The following is a 27,132-nucleotide window of genomic DNA, read 5'->3' on the forward strand; positions in this document are numbered from 1 at the left end:
CCGTCAGGGTGGCCAGGACAGCAGCAGATATCACTGGGGCAGCCCATTCAGGCCCAGCTGCACCTTGAGCGCCTGCAGCTGCGCCAGGCTGATGTTGCTGCCTCCACACACGATGACAACCAGCGAGGGCAGGGGGGTTTGCAGCCGGCCCTCCTTCTGCAGCCTGCACACCACACCGCTGTACACTGCGGCCAGTGCAGCGCCACACGCTGGTTCCACCAGGATCTTTTCATCGTCTGTGGGGGAGGGGAGGGGGCTCATCAGTTCCGAGCAGTTCGAGGCTGGGAATGTTTGTTCTGAGCCTGTGCTAGGAATTCCCAGGCACCCGAGAAGGCCACTCATGTGGTAGCAAGCTGAGATTATCAATGGCATTGTGTGTGACTCTTGCTCAGGCTAAACCCAGAGGTTCCGTTACAGACCCTGCCAGCTCATCTTGGTCCTTTCCCTTTTGACCCTGACTTCCAGAAAGCTCAAAACTGGCGCTTTGAAAACTTGCCTTCTCCGTTGCCCTGGTTACCAGGCTCACATTTTCATGAGCAGCTTTTGAGTTCACCGCTGACTGGCTTTGGCTACCACGCACGAGACAAGTCTAGGCTGAGGGATGAAATCAAGGGCCTAAAGATCCCACAGAACATACCCACAAACTTCTCAATAGCAGTCACAGCCTCCTGGTCTGAGATGACCTCAGAGAAAATGGGGTGTTCGTAAAACAGCTTCAGGGTCTGCGCCCCCACGGTGTTCACACCCAAGGCCTTGGCGACACTAGGAGGTGGGAATGAGGAGGGGGGGTGGACACGGGGAGAGAAGGTAGAAGGATGCACGTGAGAGGTGGGGACTACAGGTGAGCAGTGGGGCTGGGGACCCCTGCCCAGCCCCAGGAACCTGCACAGTGGTCTGGGCATCAAACTGGCCTGACTCAGATAGTCGAAGACTGCTGTCCCCCTTACCCCCATACCGGCTTGTAATCTCTGCCCACTTTGCCCACTTGCTTCCTGTTCCAGGGAGCCTCCCAGAGGGACTCCTTGGTCCCATGGATTAGCTGAGGCTTTCAAACATCTTTCCTACACCCAAACAGAGTGAGTCCTTCCTAAAGTATCAGGTGTCACACACTTTCCAAGCTCAGTTGTATAGAATGGGAAACAGATGAGGCTGCCCTAGGGTCATGTTAACTTAGGGTCCAAAATGGCTGCTTGAGTGCCAGCTACTGCATCCATATTCCATCTGGCAGGAAAGAATACTGGTAGTGGGCCAGCATCAGTCCCAATAGGGACATTGTGCTCAGAAATCTGGAAGAATCTCTTAACTGATTCAGTGTTTCCCTACCTATGGCAGAAGCCATCTTCCTAGAAATCTTGTCTGGCTGTACCTGTGGATACCTAGTGCAAATCCCGCACAGCCTCCCTTGCAGCTAGGTCTGGCCATGTAACCAAGCTCTGCCTAATGCATAAGAGGAAGTACAGGCAGCTCTGTTTTCTGAGGGTTGGTCTGAGAGTTTAACATTGTGGTGTCACAAACAACCATCCACACTTGGCAGAAACCAGACTTCAAGAGTTGAACTTGGACCTTTTCCCAGACTATGGGTTTGCCGTTCAATCTGCTCTTGGGATGCTGGGTGGCAGCCTGGAGCCACAGCTCTCCACCAGCCAATCAGCCAGAAACAGCCACTTCCCTGCTGTGTGCCAAACAGCTTAGGTAAGGCATCCAGCAGACCAGGTTCAACTCATCCATCAATCTAATGACTGGTTTTCTGGGTGTGACCCCATTGTCAGCTGGGGAGCTGCTCCACTTTGTCTTTAATGTTTAGTAGCATCCTTCTGCTCTCACTTTCTTTTTTCAGATGGAGTGTGGGTGTGGTGGCTGGCACAGAAGCAGCCACTTTGGACCCCAGGTCAACACATTCAGAGTGGTGGGATAAGAGACTAAAGGAACTCAGCCCCTAGTTCAAGGAGTTGCCTTTAATTGTCTTAAATAGAAGTAGAGTTCAATTTGGTTTAAGCTGCTGGTGTGGGATTTGGTTATAAATTCTTTCCAGACAAGAGGGTGTTTTCCCCTTGCTGGGTCCAGATCAGCCAGGGTCCGGGACATTTCGGAGGCCAGATAAAACAGCAGCAAAGAAATGAGGCGCTGGAGGACCTCAAGAAAGAAGTAACACCACTTAAACACTGTTCCATAAAGAGCAGACTCAGTTCCACTACTTGAGTGATGGAGAGGTGCTCAGGCTCACCTGGTGATCTTAGACAGGGTAACCAGCTTTCCTTCCTTGATGGCGGCATGGAAGCTGTGGGCGCCGAAGGTCTCCATGGCGATGATGGGCACATCCTCCCAGCCCACCTCCCGAAGACCCTGGACCACTCCACACAGCAGGCCTCCACCGCCCACAGACAGCACAATGGCCCCGGGCTTGGCACTCAGTGTCTCCTTCAGCTCCTTCACAAGGGAAGTGTGGCCTTCCCTGGGCACGAGAAGGGTGGCAGGTCAGGTCAGGTCTTCCCGATGGCTGGCCTAAGATGCCAGCTAAGGTCTGTACTCCCTTGGATCCCAGGCAATGATGAACCTGGCCTCTGACCTCCCCACTGCCCAGCCCAAGCCTCACAGGACACTAATTGTGTAGAAGACAAGACCACCCCCCCCTCCCGAGAGAGGAAATGGCTCTGTGGGTTGGTGGAAAAACCCCCATTTCCTGCCCACCATTGGACCCATCCTTGGATGCTCATTCCCCACAGACTCCCAGGGTCTCCAGGGGCCCGGCTTCAGTTGCTCAGGGCAGATGCTTGCACACAAAAGCCAGCCCCAGAGATGCTTCCCTAGCTCCTTTGTTCCTAGTCACCCCAGGTGAACTGACATCTCTGGTGTGTACATCTGTGTGTTTGTGTGTTCTCGTTCTCTCCCGCACACACTGGGCATGAGCAGAAACCACGCATGCAGTGGGCAGCGGGGTGGCTCCGACTTACCAGATGAGTGGGTCATCGAAGGGGGAGATGTACACCCAACCTGGGTTGTTCTTTTCCAGAGCCTTGGCCTTTTGGATGGCTTCATCCAGCATCTGCAGGGGTGGGGCAGGAAGAGATTGAGATGACAGAGGACTCTATCCAGTTATCGGCCCCACCCCCCAGCCCTGCGGCCCACACTCACCTCTCCCACCACTTCAACTGTGGCGCCTTCATTCTTGAGCCGCTCGATGGTGAGGGCGGGTGTGGTGTTCGGCACAACAATAGTGGCTGGGATGCCCAGCCTCCTGGCAGCGTAGGCGGTTGCCATTCCCGCGTTGCCCGCTGTCAGTGGAGAGGGTGTGTCAGGGAGGAAGGTGGGTGTGTCAGCCCCCGAATGACTTCGGCCTCATCCCGGAACCCCAGATCTGGACGATTATGAGTGGATGTGATGCCCAGTGAGAAGTTCCTGGCTGGGCCACGGGCCGCACTGACCGGGGTAGGAAGGGAAAGAAAGCTACCTGGGTACTCACCGGAAGAGCAGACAAATTGTTTGCAGCCTTGTTTTGCCTTCTGTGGGGACAAGAGGAAGGATCAGGACACCCCCAAGTCCCTGCCTAGGCTCATCCCTCCTACTGGGAACTCTATCTATGCTGAGCCCACCCACTTAGTATCTGAACCACTCTCCCTTAGGCTTATCTTCCCTAAAGAGATTAACCAGGGGAAGGAGGCAGGTGTCAGTCTGTAGGGACCTGTGGGGGTGGGCACCCCTTAGCCAGAGATAGCCCAGATATATGAAACCTGTTCTAAAATTATTTTTTATTTTCTTTTAAAAATTTTGTTAATTTATCCAAGATTTGCTTCATTTATGTGTCTGTGTGTCTGTATCTACATATTGCCTGTGGAGGGCAGAGGAGGACATTAGATGCCCTGGAGCTGGAATTACAGGTGAGCTACTCACTGAGTTGGATGCTGGGGGTGAGCATGGTTCTTCTGAAAGAGCTTTAAGTATTCCTAACGGCTGAACTATCTCTCCAGCCCAGTATTTACTTATTTTGAATTATATGCATGTGAGTGCAGTTGCTCCTGGAAATCAGAAGAGGGTATTGGATCCCCTGGAACTGGAGTTATAGTTGGCTGTGAGCCACCACCATGTGGGTGCTGGGAACTGAGCTCAGGGCCTCTGCAAGAGAAGCCACTGCTCTTCACTGCTGAGCTGTCTAAACCCCAGTCCTTAAAATGATGATTATTTCCTTAGGGACAGGTTCTTGCTGCACACTCTGGGAAGCCATCCACGTTCCACTCCCCTGCCTCAGTTTGGAATCCTGGGTGTAAATCTGCACACCTGCCTCTAACTGTCAGGTAGGACTGCCCCTCCTGCCAGGATGCCACCCTGCCTTGTACCATCTTGCAGAGATGCCCAATGCCTCGGATCTTGAAGGAGCCAGACGGCTGGGAGCTGTCCATCTTTAGGAACACGCTAGTGCCGGCCACTTTGGACAATGCCATGCTGTCACGCAGAGGGGTCTTCACGTGTAGGGACTCCTGGGCGGCCATGGCTAGGGGGCAGGGAGGAGATACAGAGGGTCAAGACAGGCTGCCCTCCTGGGCTCTATGACCCTTCTTTCATACCCATAATGAGAAGGAAAGGACACTGAATCAAATCTCAGCTACAACTACCCAGTGGCCAAATAGGTGGCCAAGCCCTCAACTTTGTCCCCTCAAAGTGGGATCATGAGCTCAGAAATGTCCTTAAGCTGCAGCCTTGGGCAAGTTCAGGGGAAAGAGCTTGTTCAAACTGGCTCAGAATGAGCCACAATATGTGGAGGAAGCACAGCCAGGGTCAGCCAGAGTCTGTTTCTGCAAAGTCCTCAGGAAACAACCCCAGGTGACCTGTCCCCATGAACTCAGAGCATGTCAGCTGACACACACACACACACAATGGGCCAAGTGGGGTGCCCATGAAGAGTGGCCCTTGAGTTCACTGCACCCCCCAACGCTCAGCATTTTGCCCTATTATATATTACTTAACACATTGTGTGTGTATGTGTGTGTTTGTATGTGTATATGTGTGTGTTTTTGTGTATGTGTGTGTTTTGTGTATGTGTGTGCATGTGTGTGTATGTGAGTGTATGTGAGTGTGTGTATGTGAGTGTATGTGAGTGTGTGTATGTGAGTGTATGTGAGTGTGTGTATGTGAGTGTATGTGAGTGTGTGTATGTGAGTGTATGTGAGTGTGTGTGTGTGTGTGTGTGTGTGTGTGTGCAGAAGCCAGAAGTCAATATCAGTTGGCATCCTCCTCAGTTATCCTCCAGCTTATTTTTTGAGGAAGGGTCTTGCACGGGGCTGGGAGCGCCCTGATTCAGTCCAACTGGTTGGTCAGGGAAGGCTCCTTGAAGTTCCCTGAGGTCCCCTGAGGTCTCTTGAGGTTCCCTGAGGTCTTCCTGTCTTGTGCTTCCCAGTGCAAGGATGTAGCCTAGGCTAGCTTTGACCGTTGGCTCCTCCTGTCTCAGTCTCCCAGGATCACAGGTGTGTCCTGCCATGCCTGGTGACCAACAAATACATATTTTGAAAGAAAAAAAAAAAAAGAGCCTTTGGGGTTTGGTGCAGGCCTGTAATCTCATCACTTGGGAGGTGAAGGCAAGAGGATTAGGCATTCAAGGTCAACCTTGGGAATGTAGGGAGTTTGAGGCCACCCTGGGCTACACAGGAGCCTGTTTCAAAACAAAATAAAACAAAACCAACAACAACAATAACAACAACAAAAACCTTGGAAATCCAGTATTGAGCTCTGAAAGGCTCTTGTTCTTTTAAAAAGATAGAATTATAGAATTTTTTTTTCTGGCACGGGGAAGAAGCAACAGAGAGCCCTGGCCCACCCTCGTCATACGGCTCCCACACTGAGGGGAACCTCCACACAGGAGGGCCTGCGGGACAAGTTCAAGTTTGGTTAATGGCACCCTGAGGTCCCTTCGGTAGCCATGACAGTGAGGAAACCTTTGGGTTAACACTGGCTTGACCCCTGTCACCTTGGGGACCCCCGTGAAAAGCCCCCAGAGAGATCCAGAGCCAGGTGGGATCAAACTCAGGCAGATGGTGACTCTTCCCAGCATCTGCAGGAATTCAGGTGCATGTGTATGAATGTAGGAGAGTCTCAAACGCCTGTGATACTCCTGCCTCGGGGGCGGGGGGGGGGGACGGAGGACAGAGAGAGAGACTCAAAGTCCTTATGATCCTCCTGCTTCTGTCTTAAGAGAGACTCGACTCTTTGTAATCCTCCTGCCTCAGTCTCTCAAGTGCTGAGATTATAGGCAAGCCCACCGGACTCCTCCTTCTAGTAGACCTCATGAAAGACAGTCAGAAAGAATACATACACACATCAAGAGTACCCCCAGATCTGTTGTTTGCTTTGTCCTAGCTAGCCGCATCCTGGTATACTGGGTCTTCTCTGGACCTAAAAGGCTCAGCTGATGCAGCCTCTGGCTAGTGGATAGTTTCCACCATGGTAGGTCTGGGGAACTCCCCCCACCCCACCCTGTCCCAGGCTGCAGCATTGGAAACCTTTGGGAAAATGGGCAGGGGACTCCAAACCCAGAGGCCAGTCCCATCCAGCTTCATAGGTGGTATGACTTGAGAGAGAAAAAGGCACGGGGGGGGGGTCATCATGGGCTCCAGGACAGAAATTCCTTCCTTGTCATTTGACTCATGCGAACCCTCAGCCAAGACAGCTTATCACATGCCACCGCAGCGACGTTCTGATCTAGAGGGTCCTACCATCGTCCCATTTTGCAGATCAGTACATGGAGACTTGAACTGGATGAGCCCCAGTCCCTCTCCCCTTCCCCGTGCCCTGCTCTGGCTGTCCCTGGCTGTCAATCTTGGGGCGAGGCTGAGGCTGGGGGCCACATACCCGGCACAGGAGCTGGATAGAGCGAGCGAGAGGGGTAGATTGTGTCTGTGTCCTGGGAGAGTGGAAAGTTGGCAGGACACCTCAGGGCTTTATTCTCCGGGCTGAGCCTCCGGGCAGCCAATGAGGGCCCAGACAGGCCCCGCCCCCAGAAAGCCCTGCCCTCTGGTCCAGACTGCAGCGGCCGGCCGTAGGGGAGGGCGTTCAGGCCTGGCCTCCAGTTCCCACTGCATTCTGTCCTCCAGCTCTGTCCGCCTTACCTCCCCCCCCCCCATTTTTCACTTGCAAATGAAGACACTCATCTCTCAAGGACCATGGGCGGCGGCGCACTGCTGAAGAGCCCCTGCCAGAGTCCCAAGGGTCAATCCCTGAATAACAGAAAAGTCGGGCAGTCGCTGGACACATAGTAGAAGGCTAAGAAAACAGCCACAGCCCAGCCACATGGCAGCTCACACCTTCGACCCCAACACCATAGAAGCTGAGGCAAGAGGACTACAAGTTTGGGGACAGCCTGGACGAAGGAGTGAGATCCTGTCTCAAAAGAGAAAGAAAAGGGGCGGGGATTATGGGGCTCAGCCTCAGAACCGTGGGACTTAGGGGGTTGACACCCCTCACTTACCACCCCCCCATCCTCTTTATATAAAAGGACATATGGCTGAGGCAAAGGGGATCTGGGTTCAAAAGTCCTGGCTCTGCCATTACTACATACATGGCTCTGTGCAAGAACCTTGGCCTCAACGGCCTCCGTTTGTGTGTGAAGGGGGATGACATGAATTCCTGTTTCAGACTTTGAAGAGGTGGGCCTGTGTTAGGTGAGAGACTTGAAACTGAAGGGGCAGCCAGTGTTAGTAGCCTTCATCATCGCTGTCACTTTTCACTATTGACCCCACTGACAACACCGTCACCACTGCTGTCGGGATCAGTACCAGTAACCACCACCACCACCACCATCATCACCATCATCACCAACATCACCATCATCACCACCAGCACCACCACCATTACCTAGAACTGAGAGGTCTTACATTGAGAAAACTTGCTCATTTCTACTCCAAACCTCTGGCCTGTTCCTGGCTGTGTGCAGAGGCCTGTGTATCCACAGGGGTAAACACACACACACACACACACACACACACGCGCACACACACACACACACACACACACACACACACGCGCACACACACACACACACACACGCACACACACACACACGCACTTGCGGAGCTGATGAGGAGTGGTGGACTGAAGACAGGTGACGGGGCAGTTTGGACACACCTGACTGACGGGTCTAGATTTCAGTTTTTAGATTAACTTTGAGTCAGGGTCTCATGTAGCCCAGGCTGGCCTCCGATTCACCGAGTAGCTGAAGATGCTCTTCAACTCCGGATCCTCCTGACTCCACCTTCAGCATGCTGACGTTTCAGGCGAGTACCAGCCACGCCCACTTCATGTTACATGTCAGACTCGGGTCCTGGGGAATGCCGGGAAAGCCTTCTACCAGCTGAGCCGGATTCCCAGCCCCCACACTCACTGGCTTTGCTAACCCGTTTGCACACGCCTCCTTCCCACAGCTCGACTCAGCACAGCGGTGTGATTTTTGTACGGGGGGCGGGGGGACACTGGACAATCTGGAGATGTTTCTTGGGTGCCATCAGAGTGAAGAACTTCATGCTCAGTGACGCACAATTCCGGGGCGGCTGTTGTACTGCAGCTCCATCCAGACTCCAACGGCTGTGTCTGAGGAATTTCGCTGGGTGACAGGAGTAACATTTGACCTCTTTTCATGGTGCTGTGGCCAGGACTCAAGTGTACGGAACAAGCTTTGCTGTTGTTTGTTTGTTTTTCTGGATTTTCAACGTACGGTGTAGCCTGGGCTGTCCTGGAACTCGCTCTGGAGACGAGGCTGGTCTCGAACTCACAGAGATCCGCCTGCCTCAGCCTCCCGAGTGCTGGGATTAAAGCTGCCCACTTCTAAACCTGGTTTTGCAAAACATGTTTTATTCAGCTGCTACTGAAACATATCCCTGAGAGGTGTCAAATGGGCACGTTGGCTCACACCTGTCATCCTAGCACATGGGAGGTTGAGGCAGGGGAATTGATGCAAGTTTGGGACCAGACTGGGATGCAGAAAGAGGCTGTGCCTCTAATGAGAAAACAAGTGGCCGGGTGTCGTGACACACATCCATAAGCGGAGGCAGAGACAGGAGGATCAGGAATTTGTGGTTATCCTCAGCTACCTAGTAGATTTCTTACTCTGTAGACCAGGCTGGCCTTGAACTCAGAGATCCGCCTGCCTCTGCCTCCCGAGTGCTGGGATTAAAGGTGTTTGCCACCTCTGCCTGACTAAAACCAATTTTTAAAAAACATTCTTTTAAAGAGAAAAGAAGCCAGGCCTGGTGGCACATGCCTTTCATCCCAGCACCCTGGAGGCAGAGGCAGGGGGATCTCTGACTATGAGGTCAGCCTGGTCTATGGAGTGAGTTCCAGGAAAGCCAGGGCTGGTACATAGAAAAGCCCTGTGCCAAAAAATCAAAAACCAAAAAAAGCAAAGCAAACCGACCAAATGTGTGTGTGTTTGTGTGTGTGTGTGTGTGTGTGTGTGTGTGTGTGTGTGTGTGAGAGAGAGAGAGAGAGAGAGAGAGAGAGAGAGAGAGAGAGAGAGAGAGAGAGTTTTCCTGAACTTGTTTTGGACTCTAAGTCTAACCTCTGTGGCACCGGCTGAGTACCTGGCCATTGAGCTCTTTTCTCTGGGGTTACCTGCTGCAACCCTCACTGGATGGGTGGGGGGACCTTCCAGAACCCTCCTGGGTTTTTCTGGTGACACTGCCTGCTGCTGACTCCCACTGTGCGTCATTCCCAGTGACAAACAGTCTTTGCTAATGTGTAAAATCAGCCAGGAAGCCAAGGTCAGGACTTGGCAATCATCGGAGCCTCTCCCCGGGGTTATCATTACCTATGGTGACCTATGATGGTCATGGGGAACCAGCCAGGTCAAACGCCCCGAGAAAGACACTGGAAAGTGAAGCGAGGACCTTGACAGAAAACATCGCACCCCAAGAGCACGTGCAGACGAAGCCTTCCTGATTCTGCCTCACGTGGCTTCGTTCGTTCTTAGTTAAGGTGGGTGCTTCATTTGAGGTGACAAAATTGTCAATTTTTTCCCCCTTCTCCTAGGGGATTGCAGCAACATCCCAGAGCCAGAGCAGCTGGGTGTTAACTGTTCAGTTACCTGGGAACCTTCTGTTCCTCCGCCCAAGCTCCAGGCCTCCCTGCCCCTCCATTCCAATGTTTCCTGTCACCAGCTCTTTCCATTTCTCTGAAAGTCCAAGGGGTTTTGTTCTATGAGACAGGGTCTCACTATGTAGCCCAGGCTGGCCCCCAACTCCTCATTCTTTCAGCTTCAGCTTTCCAGGTGCTGAGATTAGAGGTGTATACACATCTTTGTGCCCATATTATCTATGAAGCTTGTTTGTTTTAAGGCAGTGTCTCAAGTAGCCCAGGCTGGCCTTGAGTTTCCTTTGTAGCCAAGGATATCCTTATCTTGCCGCCACGACCCAAGTGCCGGGATTACAGGCATTCAGCACTAAACCCAATGCTTAGCTATGAGTTGGTTTTTAAGTCTCTTAGGATGCGGACCAGGATTAAATGTCCCTCAGAGCTTGGTCCCTGGTCTCTGGGCTGGCTGAGCCAAGTAGTCACTTTAGCTTTTTTGCTAAGCTGTGTTGGAGAAGTGTCTCTGCCAGGGTTTCAAATTCAAATACACCCAAGGTTCAGTCAAGGGCAACAGTGAGAGGGGACACAGTGACCACAGGACAGTGGCCTTCCAGAATGGATGATACAGCCCAGCGTGGCTGATGGAAATAATGCCCTAAGGTAGGGTTCTCTGGTCTCCAGTGGTCAAACTTCTTGGTCAGGTATTTAAACTGTGCTGTGTGTCTGAAGACCTGGATCCCTGGCAGCTTAACCTGCCCGGTCCTTGTTCTCTCCTCGTGGCTCAGATGTCCTTCAAGGAAGGGTATAAGGTGAGGCTTGTGGCTGAGGGTGGCTGGCAAATTTCTGAGGCTCCACCCACCTCAGCCGAAAGGCCCGTTTGTCCTGGGAACAGGGTGCACAGCTGGGCTGAGGTGAGGATTAATGAGCAACCCACAGGACTGCACATGGAGGCTGCTTGGTGGCCTGAGGTGTCAGGGACAGGAGCTGGCTGACAAACATAGTAGCTGGCTGTCCATGCCAGCCCCTCCACTCCCCTCCTCTGCCTTCACAGCCAGCAACGGTGTGACTGAGCAATGGACTTTGTTTCTCCGAACATGTTCCGGATCACTGGAATGTTTTTGTCTAGGTAGTTGTACGTTCTGTGATGGGATGACATCACAGCTGCGGTGCCACCTCTCCTGCCATCTCGGGTGGCTTCTTTGACAACCATCGGAATGACAGTGGAGCACCAACTGCAGGCCTGGTGTCTCACACACATCAGCTCTACCAGGAGAGGAGCCTGTATCTCTACCCACAGCTAAGCCAAGGCTCAGAGAGGCTGACTGACTTCCCTAGGGTTATTCAGCCAGGAAGTGGTGTAGCTCCTGTGGGCACCGGGGCCTGGCTCCAACCAAATCTGTGTTCTAAACGTCGAGTGCACCGCCTCCTCGTAGGAGCCCTGTGCCTAGTCTGCTATTTCATTTCTGTTCTCACTGGAAATTAAAAAATTACATTTGTTCATTTATCTCTGTTTGGATGTGTGTATGTGTTTATATGTGTGTATGTGTGTGTATATGTGTATGTACATGTGTATGTATGTGTATATACATGTGTGCATGTGTATATCTGTGTGCATGTATGTTTATGTGTATGTATATGTGTGAATGTGTATGTATGTGCATGCGTGCATATGTGTGCCCATGTGTGTATATATGTGCATGTGTATATGTGTATGCATGTGTGTATATTTGTGTGCATCTGTGTGTATCTCTATGTGTGCATGTTCATATGTGTGTGCATATGTGTATGTGTAGATAAGAGGTTTTTTTGGGCAGTAATTCTATCCTTATACCATGTTGGTCTTGGGAACTGAATTCAGGTCATCAGCTTGGTGACAAGTGTTTGTACCTGGCAAACCATCTCAGTGTGTGTGTGTGTGTGTGTGTGTGTGTGTGTGTGTGTGATTGTTTTGAGACAGTTTTGCTATGCAGCCATTTACTGATGTTGAACTCACGGCAATCCTACTGTCTCAGCCCCCGGGGTGCTGAGATTACAGGTGTAGCAGCACTTGGCTTGTTCTGCTACTTAATATTTTTTCTTTTTCCTCATTAATTAATTAATTTATTCAACTTATAGCCTGATCACAACCCCTTCTGTCTTTTCTCCCAGTCTCACCCTCACACCCCTCCCCCATTCTCCCACCCCCCTTTCCTCAAAGAAGGGGAGGCCATGGTACCAATCCACCCTGACATATCAGATCACAGCAGGATTAAGTGCATCCTTTCCCAATGAGGCCAGGCAAGGCAGCCCAGCTACGGGAAAGGGATCTAAAGGCAGGCAAGAGAGCCAGAGACACCCCCTACCCTCATTGTTAAGGGACCCACATGAAGAACAAGCTGCTCCTATTGTTTCTTTTTAAAAAAGGTTTAGTTTGACGTAGTGGTGCATGTCTTTAATCCTAGCACTGGGAAGTCTGAGGCAGGAAGATCTCTTTGAGTTCAGGACCAGCTTGATCTACATAGTGAATTCTAAACCAGCCAGGGTTACATAGGGAGACCCTGTCTCAACAAACAAAAAGGTATTATTATTAGTACTACTTTTGGTTTTTGGAGACTGGGTTTTTCTGTGTTGCCCTGGCTGTACTGCAACTCTTTATATAGACAAGGCCTCGGACTCACAGAGATCTGCTTGTCTCTGTCTCCCAGGTGCTGGGATTAAAGGTGTATACCACCCCAACCCAGCTTATTATTTTTACTTGTGTGTGTGTGTCACACACACACACACACACACACACATGTGAGCACAAGTTTGTGCAGTTGTAATCCTAGCATATGGATGGTGGAGGTGAGAAGTTAAGACGTTCATTGTCTTCTTCATCTGTATAGCAAGTTTAAGGCTAGCCTGGACTACACAAAATCCATTTCAGGAAAATCTAAAGAGACTCTATTCCTAGAGGCTTGTGGTAGAGAGTTTGTCTGATGTGGGAGAGCCTTGGGAGTTTGCTACTGGTATACCATAGGCATATTATAAATGCAGATTTGTGTATGTAGCTGAGGTACTCCACCAGGAAGCCCTCTCTAGATTCCATCTTACGGGCACTATGGAGACCCTGCTGTCTGTCCTTTTGTGTCCTTAGTGCCTCATGCAAGGTTGGCTACTTGTCAAGGGTGGGGGAGGGGTTAGCGTGAGGGCAGAGGTGAGTTGGGCGGGGTCCTAGTCATAGATCATGGCTAAGCAGCTCCACCTCACTCCAGGTAGCCAGGGCTTAATTATCAATCCTAGGAGGGGAGAGGTCACAAGTCCCCAAAGAAGACACAGGACACTTGGGTTGCTTGGTCCTTTCTGAATCTCGCCTCTCATTTTATATCTGGGGAAACTGAGGCTCAGGACACACTCCAGGGTTTTAGCCTTGTCCAGTAGGCATGTTGGGGACAGAAGGGCCATGAGAATCTGATCGTGGAGCTTGGAGCACACAGATTTGATTGGACTAAGTAGGTAGAAAGTTCAGAGATCTTTCTGCTTCTATCTCCATAGTGCTGGGATTGGAGACACATTACCTCATCTGGCCTTTTTCCATGGGTTCTGGAGAGCCGAACATGGGTCCTCTTCAGTCTCTCAGTCCTTCTGTGACCCCAGAACTCAGCATGACTTTCCATTCCCTGCCAACCCCTTCCTCAACATCCCACCGGCTCCCACCTCCTATAGCAAGGGCATACTGAGGGCTGGGAGAAGGCAGGGGACACACTATCTTGTTTGAGGTTAAAGGTCTCAGGACTTGGCGGGTGGTAGGTGTCTGGTAAATATTTATTTATTGAGTGCACGAAGGAGTGAAAAGCCATTGCTCTGAACAGCCAGGCTTCCTCTGCTGGCTGGGAAGGCAACATGATGGGAAAGTCACTCTTCCTTTCCAGCCTGGAAGACAGGACAGCTGCTGGCTCATCCTGTCTTCCGACCCTCCTTCCCTCCTTCCCTCTCTCCCTCCCTCCCTCTCTCCTTCCTTCCCTCTCTTTCCTTCCCTCCCTCCTTCCTTCCTCTCTTCCTCTCTTCTCCCTTTTCTTTCTTTCTTTCTTTCTTTCTTTCTTTCTTTCTTTCTTTCTTTCTTTCTTTCTTTCTTTCAACAGGGTCTCTCTATGTAGCCCCAGCTGTCCTAAAACATTCCATTATATATCAAATGGAAGCTCACAGAGATCCATTTGCCTCTGTCACCCAAGTACTGGCATTAAAGACATGCACTAACATGACTGGCCTGCATCTTTGCTTTCTTGCCTCAAACATAAGCTGACCCCAGTGTGGACCATGGCAAGTAGCCTGACCCAGCAACAGCTCTCTCTAATCCCAAAGTCAGAACTGAACCTCCATTTCGTCACCCTCCAGGAGCCCAGGTCATTCATGAACCATGAGCTTCATGAAGAAGACAGAGAGGGTAGAATATCCCCACATGTTCATCTTGGTAATTTTTGTTGTGAGTCCTCACCAGGACCCCAGAATCAGGCTCTGTCCCTTTAATAGGGAGGAGGAGCCAGGCCTTGGGAGCGGAAGTCTGTTGAGTCCAGGTTGATTCTGGCTGTGCTGTGCTGGTTTGGGACTGTCTTGGAAGGTAAGGAAGGCATTGTGGGAGTGGCTAAGAACCATGGGGCAGTGTGTTGGGTGGTGAGTAGGTGTGAGGGTGTTTACTAGCCTGGTAGCATTTGTCCTATTTGTCTGCCCACAGGAGGCAGGCCCCGTGGACCCTGAGGGTAGATAGCAGATTGTGTTGGCTGGAGTTGTTTTCCTGGTTTAGCTGCTGTAAGCCACTAAATAACCCGCTGCGGGGAAAGGATCCCAGGATTGTCAGGGTCAGAGTGAGGGTTGGACCAGATGAGCAGTCCTCGCAAGTGGGTTCTAGTAAGAAAGTCACAGGGCCCTGGACTTGGGCTCTTACTGCTTCGGAACCTGCTTCGGTGGTGAGAGGTGGGGTCCAAGGCTCAGCTGGGTCCCCACCCTGACAGTGGTGAGGTGGCTGTCCTCAGGAGGAGCAGAGAGGCCTGGGGACAGGGCCAAGCATTTCAGCACTTTTTCCTTTCTCATTTGTTCAGGAGAGGGTTTTTCTGTGTGGCCCTAGCTGTGCCGGAACTCACTGTGTAGAACAGGCAGGCCCTCGAACTCACAGGGGACTAACTGCCTATGTCTCCTGAGTGCTGGGACTGAAGGTGTGTGCCACCACCACCTGGAAAATTTCAGCTCTTACAGATAATTGGCAACTAAGTACCAAATAGCCTCATTTTATTGAATAATGGCGGAGGCGCTGGCGGCGATGATAACGATGATGATATCAACGATCCAATGGTTAAGACACCGCACCGCGTGGAAGCCCACACCTGTGTGTGAACTCTGAGCCTGTGGCCTTGTGCACCAACCTCTCTGGGTCCGCAGTTATAAAATGGAGTTAAATGCAGGCCTCTGTCAGGGTTTCTCAGTGCCTTCTGAGATAAGAAGGAGGGAACTGGGCATGGTGCCCGGCTCTCAGCAAGCCCCACACAACAGTTGTAGCTTTTATCAAGCAATGCAGGGCACAGGGGACACTGTGGACCTCCACTTCATGGTTGAACCTAACCCTCTCAAGGGCCCTGTGCTGTCCAGAGCGGTCCAGTGTGTGACCTGGGTCACAATCAGCTCGTTTTTATCTCTCTGGTCCAAGAGGCCTTTCCTGACTCCGTTTGCAAAGGAGGCTTTTTAAAAAGATTTACTTATTTATTTTATGTATGTGAGTACACTGTGGCTGTCTTCAGACACAGCAGAAGAGGGCATCGGATCCCATTACAGACGGTTGTGAGCCGCCATGTGGCTGCTGGGAATTGAACTTGGAACTTTTGGAAGAGATGTTAGCTCTCTTTACCACTGAGCCATCCCTCCAGCCCCAAAGGAGACTCTTTTATTTAATCCCTAAAATTCAGTTTCCTACTATTATGTTGGTCTGTAAATCTCATCAAACCACAAGTCAGCCCAGAGGTAGGTGTTTGTCCTCCCCACTAAGCCACCCTTGGGTCCCAGGCCCCAGCCTGGACCTTGACCATGCTCTCTAGATGTGTATGTGTAGGGTGTGTATGCCTGCACTAGGAGATGGTCCTCATGAGGCAACTTCTCTAGAGAATTCAAGCCGGGAGAATGCCAGTGGGCGCTTTGTCTGTTCCACAGGCTGTGAGATGGGAGTGTGGATTTGTTCCCATTTTACAGATGAGGAAATGGGCACATGCTTGGGTTACACAGCGTTTAACGCCCAAGCCTATGATCTGGGCTTGCAAGATTGAGGTTAGAGTCGGGCCAGGCTGTCTTGGTTAGGGTTTCTATTGCTGTGCTAAACACCAGGACCAAAAGCAACTTGGGGAGGAAAGGGTTTATTCAGCTTACACTTCCACATCACTGTTCATCATCAAAGGAAGTCAGGGCAGGAACCTGGAGGCAGGAGCTGAAGCAGAGGCCATGGAGGGGTGCTGCTCACTGGCTTGCTCCCCATGGCTTGCCCAGTCTGCTTTCTTATAGAACCCAGGACCCTGGGGCTGGAGAGATGGCTCAGTGGTTAAGAGCATTGACTGCTTTTCTAGAGATCTTGAGTTCAAGTCCCAGCAACCATATGGTGGCTCACAAATATCTGTAGTGGGATATGACACCATATTATAGTGTGTCTGCCAGCCTAGGGATGGAATCGCAAACAGTGGGCTGGACCATCGCACATCAAGCACCCATGAAGAAAATACACCAAGGGCTTTCCCACAGTCCAGTCTTGTAGGGTCATCTTCTCAGTTGAGGGGCCCTCTTCAAAAACAACTCTAGCTTGTGTCAAGTGACATAAAAACTAGCCAGCACACGGAGTCTGGAGACCGGGAACAGATCATTGGCCCCTTTCCTTGTGAGAGGTGCTGAAGGGGATGAGACGGTCTGTGTCGCCTCTGCCTTGTCTTGGGAGTTCCAGGCCCACTCCAACAGATTCATGAACAGACCCCCAGTCACTTAAATAAATAAGAGGTCCGGGTTCCTGGGCAGGAGGGATGGGGTGCAGCTCACGCCCCCTGGTGGTCCATCTTGGAACTGCAAAGGGTTTGACCAATCTTTTCTGCTGTAGATATAAAAAAAGGGTAGGGTAGTTTTACTTTTAGTTTTTTCGTCCCTTTGGTTTAATGGTTTGAAACAAAGTTTTCCCAATACGCAGCTGAGGCTAGCCTTGAGGATACTTACTTTGTAGCCCAGGCTGGTCCTGAATTTATAGATCCCCCAGCTTCTGTCTCCTGTGGGATGGATGGGTGGCATGTCCGTCACCATGCCTGCCTCTCCCCTCTTAAATGTGTTTTCTCCTTCCACCTTAAAGTGGTTCCTGGGGATCGAACAGAGGTTATCGGGCTCCCGTGACATCTGCTGAGCCATCTCACCAGAACCCTCTTACTACACTTTTTATAAATTATGTGTGTGTGTGTATATGTGTGTGTGTGTGTGTGTGTGTGTGTGTGTGTGTGTTTGCTGGTGTGTATGTCTGTTCACCACGTACATGCAATGACTAAAAATGGCCACAAGAGGGCATCAGAGCTCCTAGAACCGGAGAGACCTGAGAACAGACAGGGTGAGGGGACCTCAGGTGGTGGTGAGCGCGTGGAGAGAACAGACTCTAGGGAGACAGGTTTCAGGGAGCAACTCCTTTAATTGGGGTGGAATGGGGGGGGAAACAAAGGCTTCTTAAACCTTTTGGAGTGAATATGAGGTATGGGGGTGTACAGCATTGGTGCGGGGCTGGAGTGCTGGAAATGCCTCATTTGCATAGGGAGGAGTTCCAGCTGGACATGACCTTATAAGGAGAGAAGTTTAACCTGACTGTGACTAGTGATCTCTTCCGGTGTGGGCAGGGGCATGCAGGACTGAGGCAGGAAGGGGGTGGTACCATTCCTTCCTATCTCAAGGATTCTGGGGTTGGACACAACTCCGCCCACTTCTCCTCTGGACAGGCTCTCCCTGGTTCCCTGGTTCCCTGGTTCCCTGGCGCCATAGGCTGTGAGCACGCCAGGGAACTGAACCTGGGTCCTTTGGGAGAGCAGCAAGTGCACTTAACAGATGAGCTATCTTTCTAGCTTCCCCCCCCTTTTTTTGTCCCGAGACAGCTAGCCCTGGCTAGCTTGAAACTTGTCATGTAGCCAACATAAAGTCATCGACTCAGTAAGTTTGGACAAATGTAAGGCACAGTAAAGCTACATACACACGTAAAAGGCAAAACACAAACCTCACGGGCCAGTGAGGTGTCATACCATTATAATCCCAACGCCATGGAAGTGGAGGCAGGGGGATGGTGGGTTCCAAGCTAGCCTGGGCTATACACGGCCTATTCCTCAACAGCAGCTATGATAAAAGCATCTTTGCTTTTAGAGACATGGGTTGTGTCTCCTACAGATTGGATAACTGGGAGAAGGGCGTTAAGACCTCTAAGGGCAAAGGTGAAGGGGTAAGGAAGGCACCTGCTTAACTGGTGTTTTTATGCAAAAACAATGAATGAATGAATGAATGAATGAACGAATGAAAGTTTTAACTACCCTTTGGCCACACTCTGTGTCCCCAGGGTACACTGGACAATCTGCCTTGTTTATATTGAGAAATCAGGCTACAGAGAGGGCTAGATACTTGTCTGGACTTTGAAGGTTGGGTGCTGGGTAAGATTTGGGGCGCTTGGGCTCAGGGACCTCCGGTCCTCCCTCTCCCTGTCATGGCTAAAGAGTCTGAACAGGGCGAACCCCTGATGCCTCCTTGCAGGCTGTCTGCATGCTGCTGGGATGGAGAGAGACGTAGCAGAGCCTTTCCACAGGGTCACGCCCCTGCTGGAGAGCTGGGCGCTGTCTCAGGTGGCAGGCGTGCCCGTCTTCCTCAAATACGAGAACGTGCAGATAGCTGGCTCCTTTAAGATCCGGGGCATCGGACATTTCTGTCAGCAGGTGAGGGACGGTGGGCGCGGGGCTGTGGTGAAAGTGTGGGCACCATATGGGGAAGGACTGTCTGTCGGGTGTGGGTGGAGCACCTGGCCACATCCCACAAGGGTTTTCTTTCATGACTGGAGTGATACCAACTCCATCATTTCTCTGTCCAGATGGCCAAGAGGGGATGCAGACATCTGGTGTGCTCCTCAGGTGACTCCACCCCTCTGTTTTATTGGGAGTCCTTGGGATTGGGGTGGGGGCGGGGGAGCCTAGAGCAACGTTCAATGTCCAGGGCTTGGTTTCGCTTCCTTCCTTCCTTCCTTCCTTCCTTCCATCCTTCCTTCCATCCTTCCCTCCTTCCTTCCCTCCTTCCCTCCTTCCTTCCTTCCATCCTTCCTTCCATCCATCCTTCCTTCCATCCTTCCTTCCTTCCATCCTTCCTTCCTTCCTTCCCTCCTTCCTTCCTTCCTTCCTTCCATCCTTCCTTCTTTTCTTCCCTCCTTCCTTCCTTCCTTCCATCCTTCCTTCCTTCCTTCCTTCCATCCTTCCTTCCATCTATCCTTCCTTCCATCCTTCCTTCCTTCCCACCTTCCTTCCTTCCATCCTTCCTTCCATCTATCCTTCCTTCCATCCTTCCTTCCTTCCCACCTTCCTTCCTTCCCTCCTTCCTTCCTTCCCTCCTTCCTTCCTTCCATCCTTCCTTCCATCCATCCTTCCTTCCATCCTTCCTTCCTTCCATCCTTCCTTCCTTCCTTCCCTCCTTCCTTCCTTCCTTCCTTCCATCCTTCCTTCTTTTCTTCCCTCCTTCCTTCCTTCCATCCTTCCTTCCTTCCTTCCTTCCATCCTTCCTTCCATCTATCCTTCCTTCCATCCTTCCTTCCTTCCCACCTTCCTTCCTTCCATCCTTCCTTCCATCTATCCTTCCTTCCATCCTTCCTTCCTTCCCACCTTCCTTCCTTCCCTCCTTCCTTCCTTCCCTCCTTCCTTCCTTCCATCCTTCCTTCCTTCTTTTCTTCCATCCTTCCTTCCTTCCTTCTTTTCTTCCCTCCTTCCTTCCTTCCATCCTTCTTTCCTTCCTTCCTTCCATCCTTCCTTCCATCCATCCTTCCTTCCTTCCTTCTTCCCTCCTTCCTTCCTTCCATCCTTCCTTCCTTCTTTTCTTCCATCCTTCCTTCCTTCCTTCCATCCTTCCTTCCATCTTTCCTTCCTTCCTTCCTTCCTTCCTTCCTTCCTTCCATCTTTCCTTCCTTCCTTCCTTCTGTCCTTCCTTCTTCCCTTTGTTACAGGTGACAGGACTCTGGACCCTCCTGTCTCCATCTCCCGAGTGCTGGGATTACAGATCTGCATCACCAGGCCCAACTAAGGTTCTTCTTAATGATTGACCTCATCAGTCAAAGTCTCAGACAGCCACATCATCTGTTCTGAAGTCCCTTCCCCATAATCTGAGACTCGTGGTCACGCACAACAGAGACCCACCTCACAGAGGATTAAGCCATTGGCCTCAAGTTCTGAACACTCTTAGGATAAATGGCTTTCAGAATTGGCCGAATCCAGCCTTGCTCTTGCTTTTCCTTTCCTCTTTCTTCCCGCCCAGGCCCCACAGTAGCCTGGGTGACACACTGGGTGACACACTCATGTCTGTAGCAGTCACGGGGTCAGCAAGGTAGGTGGGTGGGACCCAGACACACAGGTGAATTTTGGGGGAGGCGTGTGAAGTCTGAGGAACTCCTTTCCCCGTTGCTCCCAGGGGGCAATGCAGGCATTGCGGCTGCATACTCCGCTCGGAAGCTGGGCATCCCTGTCACCATCGTGCTCCCAGAGGGCACCTCCGTGCAGGTGGTGAGGCGGCTGGAGGGGGAGGGGGCCGAGGTCCAGCTGACTGGGAAGGTAAGGAGGTAGTGCTGGCAGAAACATGGGGAAGGGGCTGGGGAAAGGGTGGGAGGGCGGGGGAGGGGCTGGGGGAGGGGATTCTCCACTTTGGGTGAACACTGGCCAGAAAGTCTTCAGTCTTCTCTCAGGAGGACAGAGATTAGGGAGAAGGGGCAGGACAAGGGTGTTGCACTTTCAGGGCTCATAGACCTCTGTCCCACACTGAGAAGACTCCTGTCAGAGGCCTGGGGGGGGGTGTCCTCCCCACCCCTGTCTTCACAGGCTTACTGGGACCTGACAGGCTAGCAGCTGATAAGCTGGTGGGTGATGACTGTGCTGTTTCTTGTCCGGAGACCCCAGTGAGAAAATAATGGGACAGCACTTGAAGCCCTGCCCGAGCCACAGTCCCCAAAGCTGCCTCTAACCAGCGCACTGTGCAGCTCCCTGCCCCACCCCTTTGCTCTTCTTTTCTGTGTCCTTCTGTTTGTTTGATTTGGTTTTCCAAGACACAAGCGTTTCTCTGTGTAGCCCTGGCTGTCCTGGAACTCGGTCTGTAGATCAGGCTGGCCTCAAACTCAGAGATCTGCCTGCCTCTGCCTCCCGAGCACAAGGCTTAAAGGTGTGCGCCACCACACCCCACTCAGTTCTGCTTCTCTACTTCCTTCTCCTTCTCGACTTGCTCCCCACTCACCCATCCATCCATCTATTCTGGAACAGGGCGAGCATGTCTACACCACCTGGGCTTTACCCCTCTGGGCTCAGCAGGACTGTGCCCCTGAGTGGGACACGGCAGTTATGGCCCACAATTCCTAATCCTTATTGGTGGAGTCTGTCCCAGGCACAGCTCACCTTGGTCACATCCCAGGCAAGCCCCATGATCAGGGGACCCCCCCAGAAGGTGACCTCCGAGTGACCTGTAGTAGACACAGGTGTCAGGACCAGGCTCACCTATGCTTCAGGTCAGTCCGGTGCCACCACCAGGCAACAGAGGCTATCACAGATCATGGTGTGAGTGGCTTGTCCCCTCCTGTGGGCCTGACGTGGGCCCCAGGGGACCAGCCCTGGAGTACAATGGTTCTGCACACCCTGAGCTGTTCTGGCCCTGCGGTCACACAGCATTAGGGTCCCTTTGAGTTTGAGGGGGACACACGTCGTCCTTTGGCCCATTTGAAGGTTGCTGTCCTTATCCTGGGAGGTGTGGTCTCCCTCGGGGGACCTATTAGAGTCAGGGGTCTCCACCACAGTCCCTGTGGAGCCTCTACTTCTCTTTAGGTCTGGGATGAAGCCAATGTAAGGGCACAAGAACTGGCCACGAGGGACGGCTGGGTGAACGTCTCCCCATTTGACCATCCCCTGATATGGTAAGGCTGTGGCTGTGTTCCTGGGGAGCCAGAGTGTGGGACCCTCATTGCACAGAAGAGGAAACTGAGGCTCAGAAAGGAGAAGAGACTTCTAAGCCAGGCAGGCACGGGTTCAAACCTAGCTGCTTGGGAACTGTGTTTCATGTAGAGCAGCAGCCTTACCACCTGGGCCTCAGTTTCCCCACTGGTGAAATGGACACTGTAACACAAAGTGTCCTCTATTGAATATGTACTTAGGGCTGGGCGCAGGCTGCTGGCATCCCCTAAATGTCTGCTCCCCTTCTGCAAGGACTAGATAGCTACTGGGAAGCCTGCTGGGGCACAGAGAGGTCAAGACACTTGTTCAAGGGCTCACAGCTGGTCAGGTGGCAGAGACAGGGTTTTGCTTCCAGGACCCCATTTGGAAGGGTATTCCTTCCCCAAGTGGGGAGGACCGGATGGGAAAGGCAAGAAAGAGGCTGGGAGGATGATGGAGAGACACGTGGGTGGGTGAAGGAGTGAAGGAGATCAAGGGTGAAGTCCAGGGGGTCCCCCTGCATCATCCTGCCTCTGAGTGGCCCAGGAGGGGTCACCTACCCCGGAAGTCCCATCACGTGTCCTCCTCTTACCCCACAGGGAAGGCAACGCCAGCCTAGTGAAGGAGCTGAAGGAGTCGCTGGGGACCCCTCCAGGCGCCGTGGTGCTGGCCGTGGGGGGTGGAGGGCTCCTGGCAGGTGTGACTGCTGGCCTCCTGGAGGTAGGCTGGCAGCACGTGCCCATCGTTGCCATGGAGACCCGCGGGGCACACAGTTTCAACGTGGCCTTGCAGGCAGGCAGGCTGGTCACTCTACCAGACATCACCAGGTAAGCCTGGGTGGGCATCTGAGGGGGTAGAGGGTGGGGACGTCTTTAGCCTATGGTCTATTTGTCCAAGCTGCTGTGTGTGGGGAGGTGCAGGCACCCCCATATGTCTGCTTGTTCCAACAGTTGTCACGAGGATTCAAGTTAGAGAGTGTGAAAAAAAAGCCAGGTTTGTGGGTGCACCCTGGTGCTTGAGAGGCCGAGGCAGGAGGCTTGAGATTGAGGGTCTAGCCTGGGCTAGTGTAGAGAGACCCTGCTTCAAAAACATGTATAGTCGAGGTGAGCAAGGAAAAGGCCGGATGTCAACCTCTGAGCTCTGCATGTGCTCACATAGGTGAGCACACTTGCGAGCGACACACACACACACACCTGAGTGTGCCTGGGCCTCCTGACAGGGACCCAGCCATCGCAGGATGTGGGTAACCTGGGGACAGAAGGGGGGGCTCTGATGCATCTGTTCTTTCACCCCTCCCTCCATCCTGCAGCGTAGCCAGGAGCCTGGGAGCCAAGACAGTGGCTGCACGGACCTTGGAGTGTGCAAAGGAGTGTGAGATACTCTCTGAGGTGGTAGAAGACCGGGAGGCTGTCAGAGCCGTGCAGAGGTTCCTGGGTGAGCGAGGCCTGGCGCTCTGCCACTCAACCGTGTCCCCAGTGTCGGTGACTGGGCAGTGGTGATGTTATGGGCTGTGTCCAGTCGTGGATGGGAGGAGGAGAAGTCTCAGCAGCTTCAGGATCTTTGCACATGCCCTTCCCACATTCCTGCCTCTGGATGTCTGTCCTGGCCCTATCCCCTACTGCTTACCCTCGTGATGACTAGTTATCCGTTATGGCGCCTCCTCCAGGAAGCCACCCTGCTCTCCCCACAACACCTCATTAACCAGAGACTTCCAATACACTAACCCCTCTGTCAGCAGGTGCCTGGTTTTTACTTCCTGTTGGGGTGTGAGTGGGTGGGGGTGGGGCTTTGAGTCTTAGCCACTATTACGTCCTGAAGGCCTTCCTAGCACAGAGCCAGGCAGAGAGTGAGGTGTTTGTTGAGTGAGTGGATAAATGTATGAGTGGGGAAGATTAGTAATGGATAGGTGGGCAGTGGAGGGAAAGAAGGATGGATGGAGGATGAATGGATAGACGAGTGGATGGATGGACAGGAGGATGAATGGATGGACGAGTGGATGGATGGACAGGAGGATGAGTGGATGGACGAGTGGGTAGATGGACAGGAGGATGAATGGATGGGCGAGTGGGTAGATGGACAGGAGGATGAGTGGATGGACGAGTGGGTATATGGACAGGAGGATGAATGGATGGGCGAGTGGGTAGATGGACAGGAGGATGAGTGGATGGACGAGTGGGTAGATGGACAGGAGGATGAGTGGATGGACGAGTGGGTAGATGGACAGGAGGATGAGTGGATGGACGAGTGGATGGATGAACAGGAGGATGAGTGGATGGACGAGTGGGTAGATGGACAGGAGGATGAATGGATGGACGAGTGGATGGATGGACAGAAGGATGAATGGATGGGCGAGTGGATGGATGGACAGAAGGATGAATGGATGGGCGAGTGGGTAGATGGACAGGAGGATGAATGGATGGGCGAGTGGGTAGATGGACAGGAGGATGAGTGGATGGACGAGTGGGTAGATGGACAGGAGGATGAATGGATGGGCGAGTGGGTAGATGGACAGAAGGATGAATGGATGGACGAGTGGGTAGATGGACAGGAGGATGAATGGATGGACGAGTGGGTAGATGGACAGGAGGATGAATGGATGGGCGAGTGGGTAGATGGACAGGAGGATGAGTGGATGGACGAGTGGGTAGATGGACAGGAGGATGAATGGACGGGTGGATTGATTGGTGAGAAGATGAACACTGACGAGCAGGCTGATGGATGACCAATCAAGTGATGGGCAGGAGATGGATCCGCTCCTGGTTGGATGGCTGCTGTTACAGACAAAGGCTACCCTGATGGATGGACAGACAGACCGACAAGTGATGGAGTAAGGAGCGGATCTGTAGGAAGTCAGACCTGTGACTGCTGAGGACAGGGATGGATGGACACCTCCTGCTGAGCACTAACTGACAGCCCCCCCCCCCGTCCTCCCCACAGATGATGAGCGCATGCTGGTGGAGCCGGCCTGCGGGGCTGCCCTGGCTGCTGTCTACTCAGGCATCCTGGGGAGGCTCCAGGCTGAGGGCCGCCTGAGTCCGGCCCTGGCTTCCGTTGTGGTCATCGTGTGTGGTGGCAGCAATATTAGCAGCCAACAGCTTCAGGAGCTGAAAACCCAGTTGGGCTGCAGCTGAAGAATCCCAGGGCTCCCAGAGGATGCTGGACACCCTGGTGGTCACCCAGGGGGCCTCGTTTCCTGCCGTCCTGTCCTCTTCCTTCAGGTAGCCCTCCTGGATTGCTCTGTGTGGCACCCTGCAGTCCGGTGAATAAACCTGCTGGAGGGCTGGAGAGATGGCTCAGTGGTTAGAGCACTGACTGCTCTTCCAGAGGTCCTGAGTCCAAATCCCAGCATCCACATGGCTCACAACCATCTGTAGTGAGATCTGATGCCCTCTTCTGGTGTGTCTGAAGACAGCTGCAGTGGACACATATATAATAAATAAATAAATCTTTAAAAAAGAATAAAAATAAACTTGCCTGAGCCGAGCATGTGGCTCCCAGGGGTTCTGTGTTTTTATCCCTCGAGCTACACAACCCAAAGCAGGTTTTGAGAAAATGACTTCATGTCACAGCATGGGCCATTCCCTGAAATCTTGAAATGTGTCCCTCTAAGGGGATGATGTCACTAGCCCTACTCACATGCTTAACTGCGAGGAACTTTGCTAAGAGCCCCTGAGTCCTTTTCAATATCCACATTCACTAAGGCCCTGCCACTGTGTGTGTGTGTGTGTGTGTGTGTGTGTGTGTATGTGAAGGTGACACAATGCACCAAGGTCATGCGGCTGTCATGTGACCCAGCCAGGTGCAGACACTAATTCTCGGTGTCACTTGGTTAGTTACATTAGTGGGTGCTGGAGGTAGCAGGGATTGTGGCAGAGTCCTATCCTGTGTCTTCTGCCCCGTCCCCTGTGGGGTCAGGCCCTCCAGACCTAGGAAATCTTGTAGCAAACAAGATGACGTCAACTCCATTGACACCACAAGGGGGCAGCAGAGTGTCTCCTATGGGGAAGCCAGCTCAAGGCAGATTTGTGTCCCTGCAGCCCTGGGATCCTCCTTGGCTCTAACACAAGGTGTGTGTGTGTGTCAGGAGGTGGGGGTTGCTGAAGCCCTAGAGGGTCTGGGACCCACTTCACCTTTGTATGGGATCTTCCGATTCGCCACACAACCTCCCAGGGGTCAGAGCTCAGCTTGGGTAATCATGACCCAGGATGAGACTCAGTTCCCTGGGGCATGTGGGCTGTGTGGCCTTGGGCAAATGTCCTATCCTCTCTGGGCCTGCAGAGCACAGGCCGAATTCTTTCTCAAGGGCAGGATTCAGGCAGCAGTGACCTCCGCTCTCAAATGTGCTGCCTACACTGTGTTCTCTCTTGAACCCCAGAGATGGCCCTCACTTGCCAAGAATTCCCCAACAGACGCTGGGGACCCAATCCTGTTTCCTTGGGGCCACAAATTGTGAATCAGCCAGGATAGAGATTTTGGCGTTAAGGGTCCTGAAGCTGGATGCAGCCAGACCTGACTGGAGCTCTACTCTAGTTAAGTAGTGCTCTCTCTCTCTCTCTCTCTGTCTCTCTCTCTCTTCCTCCCTCCCTCCCTCTCTCCCCCGCTCTCTGTCTCTCTCTCTCTCTTTCTCTCTCTCTCTCTTCCTCCCTCCCTCCCTCTCTCCCCCCCTCTCTGTGTCTGTCTCTGTCTCTCTGTCTCTCCCCCTCCCCCTCCCCCTCTTGCTCTTGTTCTCACTGTCCCTGTATTCTGGGCTGTGACAAAGCCTGCTGGGAGAGGGTGGCCTTTAGTGTGTCCTTCAGTGATTTCACTGTGAAGTCCAACTGTGGGAGGCAAGAGGACCCAAGGGCCCAACCACTGAGCACCCGAGGAAATGGAATTAGAGCCGTCGAACCACTCACTTGGTTTGGGCCACACAACTCATGCGTAGACTCTCTAC

The 27,132-nt window shown here is 52.5% G+C and overlaps 2 protein-coding genes across 2 annotated transcripts; one reads left to right on the forward strand and one right to left on the reverse strand.

Annotated features, from left to right (window-relative positions):
• Nucleotides 1-30: 30 nt before the first annotated feature.
• SDS (serine dehydratase) lies at nt 31-4,484 on the reverse strand (the record flags this gene model as incomplete). The annotated part of the gene is made up of 7 exons (XM_080941334.1): nt 31-236; nt 638-762; nt 2,225-2,452; nt 2,952-3,043; nt 3,133-3,272; nt 3,461-3,500; nt 4,332-4,484. The coding sequence occupies 7 exons, from the start codon at nt 4,482-4,484 to the stop codon at nt 31-33; spliced, it is 984 nt and encodes a 327-aa protein (XP_080797460.1).
• A 10,117-nt stretch (nt 4,485-14,601) lies between these two features.
• On the forward strand, nt 14,602-25,521 carry SDSL (serine dehydratase like). Its single transcript, XM_080940603.1, has 8 exons — nt 14,602-14,623; nt 18,793-18,971; nt 19,124-19,163; nt 20,701-20,840; nt 22,095-22,183; nt 22,799-23,026; nt 23,509-23,633; nt 25,137-25,521. Exons 2-8 carry the CDS (start codon nt 18,813-18,815, stop codon nt 25,328-25,330), a joined length of 975 nt encoding a protein of 324 aa, XP_080796729.1. The 5' UTR covers nt 14,602-14,623; nt 18,793-18,812; the 3' UTR covers nt 25,331-25,521.
• Nucleotides 25,522-27,132: the final 1,611 nt, after the last annotated feature.

The sequence above is a fragment of the Micromys minutus genome (assembly GCF_963924665.1).
Source record: "Micromys minutus genome assembly, chromosome: 29".
Taxonomy (NCBI): domain Eukaryota; kingdom Metazoa; phylum Chordata; class Mammalia; order Rodentia; family Muridae; genus Micromys; species Micromys minutus.